Consider the following 15,708-nt stretch of genomic DNA (forward strand, 5'->3'; position numbering starts at 1 on the left):
CTGTTTATTAAAAATTGTTTGAAGACATCACTTTTTTTATTTCAAAATCTGTTTGCTAAAATAATTTCGATGAATTTTATCCCAAATCTATTAATTTTTGAAATTATTTCCGACATAAGTATTTTTAAAAAATAGAAACAATTTGAAGATATTTCCTCTTTTTTTTTTTTTTTTTTACTGTTCTATTCAAGTGCTTTTGATATAACTTTTTTTTATAAAACAAAACATTAAATAAAGCAAGTATAACCTTCCTAACTTTAAATCATGCCAAACTAAAATATTTCCCCTATTCGAACAGCACCTAAGTAATTCATACGATCAATATAATTAGCAATCTGTGTCTTATCTTCATGCTATGACTCAAAAGTCAATTAATACACGTAAATTTACAATTCTAAACTTTTAACTTTGAGTAATTGAACGAAGATTGGAGAATGCACATTCGATGGCTGCAGCAGTCACCATTGCAATGATCTTCAAATATATTTTTGCAAGGTTGAAACAGACTTAAATCTACCTTCCCAAACTCAACAGCACCCTTGAATATTAGACCCCCCAACGCAATCACCTTGATCTACAAAGCAGATGAAAGGAAAAAACATGCTAAATCATCCAGATTCCAGCTGGTTTGGTATATTATTCTAGATTGGCAAACTAAACAATAAATAACAAGATTTCAAGAGCGTAAGTATGAGCAAGTGCAACATCCAACAATACAAAAGCGACAACATATACAATGTACTATCTATCTAGAGGCAACCATCAACCAAGACATAGTAAAGGTTTTCTCACGGAACCATAGCATAAAGGAAGTGGCCTCAAGTAGCAAGGCCAAAAGGGTTGTTGTAACAAGCATTTCTGTATGAAAAATGCTTGAAAAAAAAGGGCTAAAGAAAGGATCTATCATAGTTCCCTGGAAAACAACTATGTCAACAAACTCCCACCCAATCCACCCTAGATAGGTAGGTACATCTGTCCAAAAAGTATGTGGAATGTCGCCACCTGTGAGTTCATTGCACAAGATACATTTACTATCTATCCTGAATTTCCAGATTCGGTTTTGTCACTTAAATTATATCTCCTTCCCTGATATTGCAATTGGATGGTTAAGATATTAAGCCAGAATATCACATCTCCACAAGTTCTCCACTAGGAACTCAACTGTGTTGCAGCCAATTGAATTGCAGTTTTGAAGATTCAACCCCACCAAGGTCTGGCCCAACTTTTTTAGGGAAGGCGCACTCTTGTTTGTTACACCAGAACAGTTTGACAAAGAAAGCACTTGCAAAGTAAGCTGTTTGGCACTAGAAAGAACAGCTATACCGGCATCAGTGATTGCACACTTTGACACATCTAGATCATTAAGCAGAAGGCAGTTATCCGCGATTGCAACCAAGCTTGCGTCGGTAATCTTCCTGCATCCATCAAGATTTAGCAATTCGAGGGTTCCTCCGTGTAGTGTGGCCAATACTGAAACTATGTTATCCGTCAAATTCCAGCAGCCGACAAGGTTCACCTTGACAAGTCCCGCCTCACAATTCTCCAAAAGAGGAACAAGGCCGGCATCAGTTAGACCATAAAGTCCGGTCAGATCAACATGCTGAAGTTGGGGGCACAATTTCCCAACCATAGCCAGGCTAGCATTTCCAACACCAGGGCAGTTATGAATGGATAAATGTCGGAGAGACTCGCAAGGAGGAAACATAGATACTTCCAGATCTATATCTTTAACTCCCTTGCACTTAAGAAGGGTGAGAGACTTTAAAGTCGATTTGAAGTTTGAAAGGGCACAAATAATGCCAAACTGGTTGATGTTGTTACACTCCTCCAAGTGCAAGCTCTCAAGAGAGCTTGCAACTTTGCTAAATGCTACCAAACCATTGTCGGATACAAAGCAGCATCTGCGCAGAAACATCTGCTTTAGGTTGACACAACCTTTACCCATGGCTTCAATGCTTGCATCTGTTATCCCTCGGCAGGAAGAAACTGTAAGTGACATCAGTTTCTGCAGACTTTGAGCAACACCCATGACCCAAAAGCCCCTTTCAGTGACATTTTGAAGACCACAGAGGACCAAATTTAAAATTGCCTTTCCATAGTGGCCAATGACAGCCAGAGAGAAATCTGTAATGTTTAAATCCTGAAGCTTTACCTTTGAAAGGTGAATAGCTGAGGATAATAGACTTGATACTCCATGATCCCCAACAAGAGGACAATCCTTGATAGAGATGCATTGTAACTTGGGGCAAGACCTGGCAATAGCTTGCAACCCCTCGTTTCCAATCTTCGGACACGATTCGATATTTAAGGTGGTCAAGTTGGGGCAGCCCTTAGCTATTGCAATTAGACTTTTGTTGCTAATGAAGGAGGCCTGGCATATGTCAAGTTTCTCCAACATATGGCATCCTTTTGCTATCTCAGACAGACCCTCATCACCAACAGAAGACACATTCCACAAAGAAAATGATCTAAGTGAAGGGCAACCATGAGCAACTGCTGAGAGGCCAACGTCTGTGACACCGCGAACAGAATTGCTTCCTCTGATAGACAGCTTTCCAAGTCCCCCGCGGGCACTAGTCCCAACTGCAATTGCAGCAAGCCTTACATTAGTTGCCTTCTTCCCTTCCAAACACCGCGTTAAGTAGCCATTGTCTTCAATACCTTGATCCTCATCCACTGAGGCCATTTCAACATAACCGGAAGCAGACCCCTCAATCATCTTATCAGACTTGTGAATTTCAGCTTTGCAGATACTGCTCATGAGCATAAGCCACCGCTTAGACACGTAGGCACAAGAGCTCCTCTCTTTGCCACTAGAGAGCCATCTGAAAACCTCAAAAAGGCATTCATCAGGAAGGACATCAATGGTAGGCTTTTGATCTTGCTCTCGCCCTAGAAATTCGAACGCATCCAGGGCATTGATTCGAGCTCGCTTGCTAGGAGTGTAGTAGTACTCATCCACAATTGAACCATAAGTACACAGGCGACCCAAATCAATGGGATTTTGACAGAAGGAACCCCCATGATAGAGCTCATCATCACCTGCAAAACCCATCCATAAATGTTAAAATCGCTCCAAATTAACATACATTATTTCTAAGAACCAAAAAAACTATCCATCACACATGCACCACATAAAAGTCTTCAGTAGAACATTAATTGCATATGTATTTCCCACCAAAATAAAAAAGAAGTAAAAAAAAATAAAAAATCAATCCGTGATCTCAGTTACAAACACTGTACAACTCTTATTTCAACAACAACAACCTCCAGAAGTTTCCATCATGTATATACATATGCAAGCAAACATATATTATTAGTCTTTCTAATCCTAGTCTGATCCAAACGCGCCACGATCCCAATTCCAAATTAAGAAAACTTTATTTCCAAGAACCAAAGAAACATTATTTATCTCACATGTACAACAGTATATAAGCCTTGCACCAGTTTTGAAACGATCAAAGAATAGAAAACCTTGCAACACTTACCACTATAATTGACAAGGGTAGGCATGACAGGCTCGACAAAAGGAACAACGGGAGCAGCTGAAAATCCTTACACCCAGAAAGTGCAACAGCAACAACAGAAGCAAAGGCCAAGAAGTGAAGAAGGGGCAAGAGCATTTGAGAGCAGAAACTAACCCCACAGAGCAGGGCAAAAAGAAAGAAGAATAATCTTTGAGAGAAGCCAAGGAATGAATGAATGGTGCTTGGGGTGTGAGGGGGAGGATGCAATGTAATATATACGTGTCGTGAATAAAGTTTAATAATAGAAAAAGAAAGAAGGTGCAAAGAAGTTTTATATTGCTACAAATTGCTTTTGGTGCAATGAATCATTCCCTGAAACCGGACGTTCCCCGTACATACACATACGCTCTCTCTTTCTCATACTAGTCCAACCAAACCAACCACCTAGGCATGTGTCATACCAATTCCAACTCAATAATGAATAATACTAGGCACGTGCTTCTCTTTCCAGCCCCCTTTTTTTTCTCTCTTGTTATGCTGTTTGATTTTTCTTTTCTTCTCTTAAATATAGTTTTGGTATATCATAAATTATCAAATTTTTGCTTTAGTTCCAATATTTTTTTAACAGAAATTTTAGTCCAAATAAATAAAATGAATGAAATGAAAAATATATTTAATCAAGTGATCGGACTCGAGTAATTAATGTGCTACAGTTAAGGTTGGATCGTTCGAGTAGTATCTGAGTTTAATAATTGGTAGAAACAATTATTGTATAAAACATGTAAGTATTAAATCATATTATGATCAATATGATAATAATTACTTATTATATATTGTTATCAAGATAAAAAAAATATCATAGGAGTATATTATATGTTATTTAATAATTAGCTATGTTAGGTCAAAAGACATCAATGTCTTAAGACAAATTAGGACCCTTAATTATTTAGATTAGATGTAAACAAATACAAATGTTAAAAGTTATTTCTTATGCACTATCAAAACATGTTCCGCGAAGTTTGCATCTGATGTTCCAGATAGTAGCAAGATGGAATCATGATCTGATACAATATTAGAGTTTTCATTAGACTTCATTTAATACTCTGTGTTTAAGATCTATTTTGCAAAGACATTCTCCTATGATTTATCGAATCATATGAAGAATAAATGAAGTCAAGTTCTAAAATTTTTCAATTTCCATCAAAAGAAGAGTTCTATTGCCCAAACATGTTCTAACACAAAAGGAAGTGGTTTCCTATTGTAGTGTTCAAGACACGAGTGACAAAGAGTGGTTTTCTAGCATGAAGAAGTATGTGCATTGAATGCACGCATTTAATGCCCCAACAACCACATTTTTCAGACACAAGCTTAAGAAAGGAAATATGTCTGTTTAGAAACAATGGATACTTGATTGAAGGGGACCTATAAATATCAGAAGCTTTGAAGGCATGGAGTATGAACTAAAGCGCTCATTATTTTGATTCTTTTTGTGAAAAGCTCTTTTTGCAAATTCTTGTAAAGTTTAGAAAAGCTCTCAAAATACTTTGTTCATCTTGAGAGAAAGACCAAATGCTGAATTTGTTTATAAGACGATAAAGTGTTAGTCATTGTGTAATCAAACCAACAAATCTTTTGTAACTTGTTGATGTTATAAGCTTGGTGTAAAACATGAGTTAAGGAGCCAAAAGTGACAATGATAAATACTTGTAACTTGTTGAAGTTAGTGAAACTTGGTGGTTTGTCAAGAATTGGACATAGTCTCGGTGGTTGAGACGAACTAGTATAAATCTTTTGTCTTATTCTATTTATTCTCTCTTCCATTATTTGAACTAACCTATGGTTTGAATTTGATCTTTTCTTTTCAAAAAATCTATTTGTTTTACAAAGATTTAAAACTATCATATGATCTATCCTGCAAAAATATATTATTTGATTTTCTTAAGTCTCATCAGACGATAACTTTATTGATTTAGAAAAAGTTTTTAAATTAAGTAAAAATCATAATTCAACTCCCCTTCTTGTGATATTTTCCTTTAGAAGCTAATAATGTGTTATAAAAACTATATATATATATATATATATATATATATATATATATATATATATATATATACTAGTTACCTGAGTCATATTGGGCCAACTCGATTCGGGTCACCTAGTTTGATCAAACTCGGTCGGGTCAAGCTGGATTGTTTGTATTTTTTGTCCTATACCTTAATTGGATTGCCCAAAACACCAGGTCTTGATTGAACCAGTCTGATTTTTATAACTATTTCTTCAAGTACACATTTTTATGCCTGATTACTCTTCTCACATACTTATTGACTTGAGCATTAATGAAGTGTCTATGCATGCATTTGTAAGTTTCACCATTTGCCTGATCAACCTTTCAAGTTCACCAGTATTCCTAATCACTTATATTTAGTTTCAATAGAACTCTTTTGAATACGGAAGTGAGTTTCTCTCTCTCTTTAGAAATACCCTTTTAATAAAATAGTCTTATTAGATACACTACGTATAAAACTTTATTATTTAAAGTTTCTTTATATTTTAAATTTTTATAAGAGAATCTTAATTATTTAATATAAATTTTATTATTTTTTAAATAAGAAAAAAGATATGAATATATATTTTTAACTTAATAAGGATGAGGTTGAGTTGGTAACTAGAGTGGAAATAAGTCAGATTGGTCAATAGGGACCTATAGTCTAACCTACATCAGACTTAGATTTGGTCAGGCTTTTTCAGAAAATAAAGTTGTCCAAGGCATTTAGAAAAATCTATTTAATTAAACACGCCAGGCCTTAGGCTATTCAAAAAGTCTTTTAGGCCTATAAGTTGTCCTATTTAAAAAAATCATAATAAATATTCACTTTTAGTATTATCAATATTAAACTTTTTATAATCACTACTAGAAAAATAGTTTTTTACGACACAGTATTTCCGACGGTTGTATAAGAACCGGCTTAAAAAGTGGTACGGTGACATTTTTGTAATTATTATAAGATTCAAAGCATTTTACGACATACATTCTAAAACGGTTAAGAAAAACCGCCTTAGAATGTTATATGTAATTAAATTTACTACGGGTTTTAGTAAAAAACCGTAGTAATTCAGAAAAAAAAAAAACAAAACGCGTCCTCCCACCTTCCTTTTGCGAACCCTAATTCTTGAAGCTGGCCTCCACTCAGCCTCCCTCTCACTCTCACGCTCTCATACTCTCTCTTCTCTTTCACCGCTGAGATTGAACTACACTAACAAATCATAGTTAGTCAGGGACACACAGAAACACTGTTTCTTCCACCATGAGTTTCGCGGCGTACAAGATGATGCAGTGCCCCACCGACATCGACAATTGTGCCACCGGGTTCCTCACCCACTCTCGCTCTCACTTCGTCCTTCTCCAGCCCGACGACATCGACGCCGAGTGGCCCTCCCGCCCTCGCCACCACGTCGGCTCCCTCCCCAACCTCGTCGTCACCGTCCTCGAAGTCTATGTCGTCCGCCTCTAGGGGGACCAACCGCCCAAGGCCGCCGCCGACTCCCGCCGTGGTGCCCTCCTCGACGGCATCGCCGGGGCCTCCCTCGAACTCGTGTGCCACTACAGGTTCTGCCTCTGTCCACTTACTAGTTCTGGAATTTGAATTGCGCTTAGATTAGCTTATTTTGAAGAAATAATAATATTTTAAGTTGCGGTGGTTGTTTGGATTTTCTGGAATTTAGAATGTGCAGTAACGATAGGGGTTGGGTCTAGCATAAGGGGTTAATCTCGATAATGCGACGAACAACTAACGAGGTTCCAATTCCCGTTGAGAGAGGTGCACACATTAGTATTTGTGCACTTGCTTTGGAATCTGGATTGTGATTAGATTAGCTTATTTTAAAGAAATAGTAAAAATAGTGATTACTTTCTCGGAGATGATCTCAACTAGACCTTTTAGCTATGGTAGGTGTGTGGATTTGCTAGAATTTAGAATGTGTAGTACCAACAAGGGTTGGGTCTTGCGTAAAGGGTTACTCCTATGAATGTGGCAAACCAAGGTTTAATTTTCAAAAGAGAAAGATGCTCACATTTAGTGTGCCATTGTGCTTCAAACATGATTGTCCCCATAGGAGTATACCTGTGAGAAATTAAAAATAATAAAGTGTAGCAGAGAGTTTTTATTTTAAATTCTTGTTTGAAATTGATGGTACATTGTGGGTTGAGTAGTGTTTAGTGATAATTGTATGTGTTTGGTTAATGGTGCTGGGATGCAGATTTGGTTGTTTTCAGCTTTGTTAGTTTTTTTTTTATTGTGGTTGTTCCATGTAGCCAACCATCTGGTTGTTCTGGTACAGGACATTAAGTTGCATTATAGAGCTGTGGTTTCTAAGTCAATAAAAAGATTGCTGCTCTGAGGATATTGTATGCTCTTATTGTGCTTGTTTTGAACTTGTAAAATTTTGATTAAACCATAATTATATGTTTGGTGCCCATAGATATTCAATGTTGTTACAAAGTACCTAGAATCCTCACTTATCCCAAACAGGTATGTTCAAAGTTTTTTTTCTTATTAAGTTTTTTTTTCTCTTATCACAATATATTTATAAAAGTTTGAAATATCGTTAACCTAGAAGAATTAATTTATCTTATGAAGTTTATCACCCAGGAATAGTTACATACATTCAATACTATCTATACCATGAGTGTATTAAGTAGAGGAACTAATCAAGGACTAAATTAACAATTATTTCCATGAGTGTGCCACTATAGATACCGCCTCTGTCCACTTCCTAGTTTCTGATTTGCTTGTGTAATTTCAGTGCATGCACTTCTTCTCCAAACTACTAGCTCTTTTTTTAAATTGTTTATTCATTTCAACTTATTATTTCTGTTATTGCTTGATAAGTTCTATGTTTTTGTTGTTATGAATAGGTGGTCTCTGTGTAGATTTAAAATGTTGAACAACTATTTTGAGGTTTCAACTAGACTTGGGGTGGGGGTGCCTTGATTTATGCTATTTCCAATCTATAATCAAAACCTTCTTCCTTTGAGTCATGAATTGACAATGTTATGGAACTCTTTGGATAGCACACTAATTGTGACCTTTTTTATTTGTTTAGACTCCTTATTGATTGTGATTAAAACTTTATTCTTGTGGAATTGGTTGTGAAAGTAGACAGGGAGAATGTTAATATAGTTGATTATTGACCAAAAATTGGAAGTTAAAAGGGGAGAGAGGGAAGAAAGGGTACACAGGGTTTACAAGGGGGAAACTTAAATAATAAAATATTGGAAATGGATGGTAGGCAGTTCATTATTAAGAGAACCTATTGTTTTTGTTAGCATGGTCATGGATTTGTCTTCATTTGGTCTACGAAAGTGTTGCCACCAATGTTGTTTCATACATGTTAAATGCTTTTGTTTTACTATATGTCATCTAATAATACTTGATAATTTTCTTTTGATGCAGCCATCATCTTTGCCTTGTCAGCCTGCATTGACCATTTTTGCATCAAAGTGTAATACTTGAAATGGCTTCAAGCCATGCTCAATTAGATTTTTCAGGCGTTTTGTCAGGTTTTCAATGTAGTGCAGCCACCTAGTGAACTAGCCTTCTTTATAGTCTTTTGCTTTTATACACGTGACTCCTTTGTTTTGTAGTAACTTGCACTATTTCCCCTTTTTTGGGGTCATTTATGATACTTTCCTAGTTCTCTTTCTTTTAAAATCACATCACTGTTTGTTTTTATAATTGAAATTTTTTTTGTTTACTTATGCATGATAGATATTTATTATTTGTGTTTTAATTTGTTTTAGTTGATTGATAAAGGCTGGTTACTTTGGGATCCACTTTGTTGCCTTAACATTTTCTACTGTGGCTGCACTGGCTGGTCTGTGCTATTTTTACCATGATCTATTCTGTATACTATTTAATATGCTTTAATATTCAATTGAGATCTCTACTCCCTTGTTTCTTCAACACTAATTGGTTCTTTAGAGAACACCCTTTCGTTGTCTAATAATTGTTTTAAAATCACTAATTCTTAACTTTCTTTGATAAATTTAGTCAAGTTGTTCTTACTATATATATATATATATATATAAATATTAATGTAAGGCAAAAAGATAATCCTGCATGCACCATGTTAATATTTATTAATTTGTTTTCATCTTAAATATACTTTGATCTATTCATAACACGTAGATATGTATTTGTCCATTAGAATGAAAAATATAGTGAAATCTCATAATGGTAGAAATTAAGGATAAAGACGAAACAAGAAAAATAAAAAAGTTATAAGCAAATTGTTGATATATAGGAAGATAAAATATTTCTCGATATGTTACAAAATTTAAGTTGTGAATCTTATATATAGTATTTATAAAATTTGACTCATTGAATGTTAATAAAATTATTTGATTATAAACTATACTTATTCATAACTTTTAAAGTAGTAGTAATAATAATAACATATTATAAAAAGAAAACTATTTAAAAGTAGTAGTAATAATTATGTCTATTCTTTACAATAAAACTAAATAATTGAATTACATGCAGTTTTAATTATTTAGTGAATTAAGGTAGTGCAATTTAAAAAAAAATACAATTTCTCATGGTTAAATATGGTGAGTCACAAACTATTATTTTAATTATTTTTTTGAAAGGGTTATTATTATTATTATTATTTATATATTTACGGTTTAATGAAATTCATCCATTGATACCATAGTTTTTTAATGATTGATATGATTTAATAATGCGTTGATTGGATCGGATGAATAAGGCTATTAGAGTTCTCTGTGTAATTTATGAATAATTAAAATATTACCATTTTACTATAATTTTTAAATTTTTTATTACTACTATATTATAAGTGCAAAATACCTAGTGAGTGACTAATCTTCAAAGAAAAAAACCTGACTGAGCATAACTTAAAATTCTAAAAAATACGAATGTCAATTCATTTAATACTCAAAATTACGAAAATTTCATTTAAATTCTTAGGGAAGTGAAAAATAAGAATTAAAATAATTTATTTTTACTAATTTTAAGAATTAAAACTATTTTTTTTGAGAAAAAAAACATATGTTCATTACTAAATTATTTAACTTAATATTTCTGAGTTTTATTAAGACACGTGTTAATGCTTTAGGAAATTTTATTCCGCTAAATATTGGGGATTTTTTTTATTTTGTGATATTTTTACTTTTTATTTGTATATTTCATTTATTTTTCTTTTGGGTTTATTTTGTTAAACTTATTTGGGTTGGTCTAATTAGTTAGTAAACTTCGGTTAGCTGTTGATTTTTGGTTGGGATTAATTAGATTAAGTGGGTTCTCAATAAATTGGGCTGCTTCTTAACTCTTTTGGTCCAGATAAATTAAATCTAGGCATTTGCTATATCCACTCCGTATCAAATGCCTAAATCTATTGAAAAAATATATTGGGGATTGCTACCTCCACATGAGTTTTTACTACTAAATGACATTGGCAATTATTTTAATCCTAAAATTATAAAACTAAAGATTAAAATAATTTATGTTTATCCATGCTGAAGAGATATCCACGTTTAATTTTGTCTTGAACCGGGATTACTTTTGAAATAAGATATCTATAGTTCTATACAAAACCAAACAATAATAATTGACGTTTGATAATTTTAATGATTGAAATAATAATTTTATAGCTTTAAAGACTAAATTAATTAGTGCTCAATATGTTTAGGGCACATAGTGTATTAAATTTGATACATATATCACTTATAAAATTATCTAGCCAAATGACTGAGTCTACCTGATTTCTTTATTTTTTCCTCTACATTATTTTTTTCTCTCTTCAAATTTCTTCTCTGAACTGTATAAACTCTCTCTACCTATTTTGCTTAGTTGTAGTGTTGTACAATGCCAAATTTCCTTTGTTTTCTTAATTGCACCCCTTATCCTAATTAAATTAGAATATGTATGGATCTCTCTCTTTTTGGAGATGAATTTCAATAGATGTTGTAGTTCTGCTATATATTGTGAATAAGTTAATCTATTTCATCAGTAATGCATGAGGCAGTTTGTTAAACATATATGTATTTTGTTTACCTTGATTTTCTCCAACCTCAAAACTTTATAGTTGATATGGAATTTCTTCATTATCTAGGGAGTGGGAAGAATAAGCAATTTTATTGATATTTCAGTATGTGTATAATGTAAAGGAAAAAATAGGTAATATTTCAAAGACAGTTATTAGTTAATAACCGTCTTTAAATGGTGTGTCAGAATAGATATTCAAAGACTGTTATTAGCAAATAACTGTCTTTGAAAGTCAACTCTGACACTTCATTCAAAGACGGTTATTAACTAATAACCGTCTTTGAATGTCTATTCTGACACACCGTTCAAAGACGGTTATTAGTAAATAAATGTCTTTGAAAGTCACCTCTGACACAACATTCAAAGACGGTTGTTAGCTAATAACCGTCTTTGAATCTAAACGCTAACACACATACAAAGACGGTTATTAACTAATAACTGTCTTTGAAAAATTCTTACATTCAAAGATAGTTGTTATAATAATCGTCGTAAAAACCAATTTTGTTTTAACGATGTTTTAAACAACGACGATTGATAACCGTCGTTAAATGCACTTATTAACCGTCGTAAAAAACCCTATTTTTAGTAGTGAATACTTAATCTGATAAAAAAATTATTTTACAATACTTTAAAATCTCACATGTGGTTGAATTTTTAAATGTTAATCATGTTGACCTACACAAAGAGTCAAGTTATAGCTTATAATTAAGTTATTAAAAAATAATTTATATTTTATTGCAAAATAAGTTATCACGAATGGTATATTTTTCTTTATAGAAATCGTGAATGTTATATTAAACATTTAAAAATATGTTTATATCATATAAATAAATTACATTTGATTTTTTAAAGCCAATACATATTTTTACTTTACCTCTATATACCTTGATGTTAAATAATCACAAACTAGGTCCTTAAACATGAACTTTAATCAAAACCATGTTCACACCAAGTAAATTCTAGCTCGTCTAGGCCTATTTTCACCCTTATTGGTTGTTGACACTTACCCTACGATGGGGGTGCGAAAGGCGAAAAGAAAGGTGCGTCTTCCAAAAGAAAACGTGTGGGAGTCACCACAAACATTTATTTAAGAAAACATTAGACAAAATTAGAAAGAGGCCTACGAATTTTAAAAATAAGGGTTTGAGAGTTGTTTACGCATGGGAAATGTATTAGCACCCCACACGCCCATCACAAGGGACGACAACCTTTAATCGAGTGTGCGCAACGTGACTTCAAAATTATGTATTTTCCCTTTTTATGTTTCTTTATTTTTTGGGGTCGACAAGGGGGTGCCCTTGCTCCCACGTATCCTCAGGTGCGATGAGGAATTCAGGCCTACGTAGTTCTTGAAAGTGAGAAAGTTTCTGTGTTGAATTGGTTTTATGCTTTTGAAAGATTCATTTTAAATAACAAAAACAAAAAGGTCGTTAAGGCGTTGGACCTTGAACGATCTCAAGTGACTTTTGATGGAGAGAAATTATGTTATGAGTTGGTTTTGTTTATTAACTTTCAATTTCTTTAAAGAAAACTTTACAACACTAGTGATCGCTTAAGATTAAGCTTTACAAAAAAACAAGATTACCGATGATAGATGGAGAAAATGAATGTGCACATAATAACCAGGGGGACCCCTAAGGGTATAGATCACATTCAATCCTTAAAAATAAAACTAATCAACTATCACACGAAGAACAAAAAACAAGAAACGAAATAGGGAATGATCACGATCGTGATTCGGTAGCACCTTAGCTTCATTTCCTCTTCTTTCTCTCTTTCTTCTTATTCTCTCTCAATTCTCTCAATTCCTTTAAGTGTTGAACCTTCCAACCCCTTTAACCCCCCCCCCCCATCATGGCTATTTATAGAGAAAAAGTCATTTTGGGGCGGTTGAAGCTCGCCCAGGCGAGCTGGTTGCTTTGCCATGAAGCTATTTCATGGCCTAGGCGAGCCAGATGCTAGCCTGGGCGAGTTGGGGTCTAGGAAAATCCAAAAAGGCCATTTTTTTTCTTCCTTGGTGTCTTTTTGTATTCTTGATCAAAAGACCGAGTGATTCCTTGCTTTGTGTGGTAACTGGTGTCGAGCATTGTAATTCGACTAGTGAGAATCAAAATATCAATGAATGATAGTCCCCAGAAAAAATTAGGGTCTGACAATTGTCCTTCTTTACTTATCTTTAATTGAAAATGAAAAGGTAAGTAAAGATAAGGACAATAATTTCATTTGAGTGATCTTGCTATTCGACCAGGAACCAGAGAAAACCAAGGAAGTGAAACCTGTAAAAAACAAACAGATATTGACATGGAAGTATCGAAAGTATCAAGCAAAATACGTCATAGTCTTGTACAACAGAATTGGAGACATTGAAGTCTTGAAATGTAAAAGACTGAAGACATTGAAGTCTTGATAAATGTAAAAGATTGAAGACATTAAAGTCTGTAAATGTAAAAGACTGAAGACATTGAAGTCTTGGTAAATGTAAAAGACTGAAGACATTGAAATCTTTGAAATGTAAAAGACAGAAGACATTGAAGTCTTGTAAATGTAAAGACTAAAGACATTGAAGTCTTTGGAATGTAAAAGATAGAAGACATTGAAGTCTCTAAAAACTTTTGTTAGACAAGTGGCCTCAGATATCTTAAGAAGGGGGGTTGAATTAAGATATCACGAACTATTCCCTAATTAAAAAAATTCTATTTTGATTTTAATCTAAACCCCAAGTTTCCTTTTAAGATGAATTCCTAAATAATTATTCAAATTAAACTTACTGAATAGAAGCAATAAGCAATAATAAATAAAAGAGTTTAAGGGAAGAGAAAGTGCAAACTCAGTTTTATACTGGTTTGGCCACACCTTTGTGCCTACGTCCAGTCCCCAAGCAACCCGCTTGAGAGTTCCACTAACTTGCAAAAACCCTTTACAAGTTCTGAACCACACAAGGACAACCCTTTCTTTGTGTTCAGATTGCTTTACAACAAGAGACCCTCGGTCTCTTAATCCCTTTTCAGAAGTAAGAAGAAGAGAAGAAGAAATCTCTCTTGAAAGAGATAGATTGAACAATGAAGCACTCAAATAATTCCTTATTGAATTGCAAGTGTATTGGCCAAGGAATTTTTAAGAGGATAAGGCAACTTTTCTTTTGAGAGGATAAGACTTTTTGTTCTGAAAAACTCTAAGCAAATTCGTGTTTCAAGTCACATATAAATAGACATTTGATAGTCATTCAAAAACCATTTGAATAGATGTGACTCTTGGAAATTATTTTCTAAAATTCTCCTCTGGTAACCGATTACAAGACTTGTGTAATCGATTACAGGTTTTAAAATTTGAATTAAAACATTCAGTAACTGCTAGTAATCGATTACCATCCAAGTGTAATCGATTACATGTTTTCAAAAACATCTAAAAACATTTGAAAAGTATTTCAGGAAGTATTTTGGCCACTGGTAATCGATTACATCCTCTGGTAATCGATTACTAGAGAGTAAATCTCTTGTAAAAACATTTTAACTTAAATTCATTGGCCAAACCTCTTAACTTAAGTTCAGAGAATGATAACGTAAAAACATAGCCAAATACACAGCTTAAAATAAAAGATAATAATAATCTAAATCTAGGAAGGTGGTGGTGGAAGGTCGAAGCACCTACGAAGATAACTCACATCCTTCTCAAGCTGAGTGATGCGGGTATCCATTCCTTCAAAGCGAGCATCAACGGAATCAATACGATCATCCAAGGAATCAAAGCGTTCACCAACATAGGTGCAGAGGCCTCGTAATTCCGAAAGAACTTCACTCGTGAGGGCTGAGGAATCATCTCATTGAGGCAGAGGAGAGGGAGTACGTTCGTCTTGCGGAGGTTGCGTGTCCTTCTTCAACCACTGCCCATCCATGTCCTTACGGTAGCCAAAGGAGGTTACCGCACTAGCACTAATAGCAAAGGAGCATTTAACTTGCACAAAAGGCTCATAATCCAAAGGAATTTCAAAATGTCGAAGAAATAAAGTCACAAGCTGAGGGTAAGGGAGAGGTGCACCAGATCGCAATGCCTTATGCATGCGATAATGAATCAAATGGGCCCAGTCAATTGGATGATCGATCAAGAAAGCCCACATCAGAATCAAGTCCTCCTCAGAGGCTTGAGCGAGATTAAAAGAACGAGACATCAAAATTCTA

At 34.1% G+C, this 15,708-nt stretch overlaps 1 protein-coding gene and 1 long non-coding RNA gene across 2 annotated transcripts; one reads left to right on the top strand and one right to left on the bottom strand.

Moving 5' to 3' along the window:
* Nucleotides 1–441: 441 nt before the first annotated feature.
* On the bottom strand, nucleotides 442–3,752 carry LOC114409567 (EIN3-binding F-box protein 1-like). Its single transcript, XM_028373070.1, has 2 exons — nucleotides 3,489–3,752; nucleotides 442–3,042 (listed from the first exon to the last, which is right to left on the bottom strand). Exons 1-2 carry the CDS (start codon nucleotides 3,511–3,513, stop codon nucleotides 1,115–1,117), a joined length of 1,953 nt encoding a protein of 650 aa, XP_028228871.1. The 5' UTR covers nucleotides 3,514–3,752; the 3' UTR covers nucleotides 442–1,114.
* Nucleotides 3,753–6,581: 2,829 nt separating this feature from the next.
* LOC114409568 lies at nucleotides 6,582–9,202 on the top strand. The gene is made up of 2 exons (XR_003666123.1): nucleotides 6,582–7,074; nucleotides 8,921–9,202. It is a non-coding gene; the product is annotated as an uncharacterized LOC114409568 (long non-coding RNA).
* The last annotated feature ends 6,506 nt before the right edge of the window (nucleotides 9,203–15,708 follow it).

This window comes from Glycine soja, chromosome 4 (assembly GCF_004193775.1).
Source record: "Glycine soja cultivar W05 chromosome 4, ASM419377v2, whole genome shotgun sequence".
NCBI classification, from domain to species: Eukaryota; Viridiplantae; Streptophyta; class Magnoliopsida; order Fabales; family Fabaceae; genus Glycine; species Glycine soja.

What these genes read in the sequence shown, in the direction of transcription:
- LOC114409567 (XM_028373070.1), bottom strand. Translation starts at nt 3,513, where the DNA reads ATGCCTACCCTTGTCAATTATAGTG. An exon ending in TACCCTTGTCAATTATAGTG is followed by an intron (nt 3,043 to 3,488) that starts GTAAGTGTTGCA and finishes TGGGTTTTGCAG; the next exon opens with GTGATGATGAGCTCTATCAT.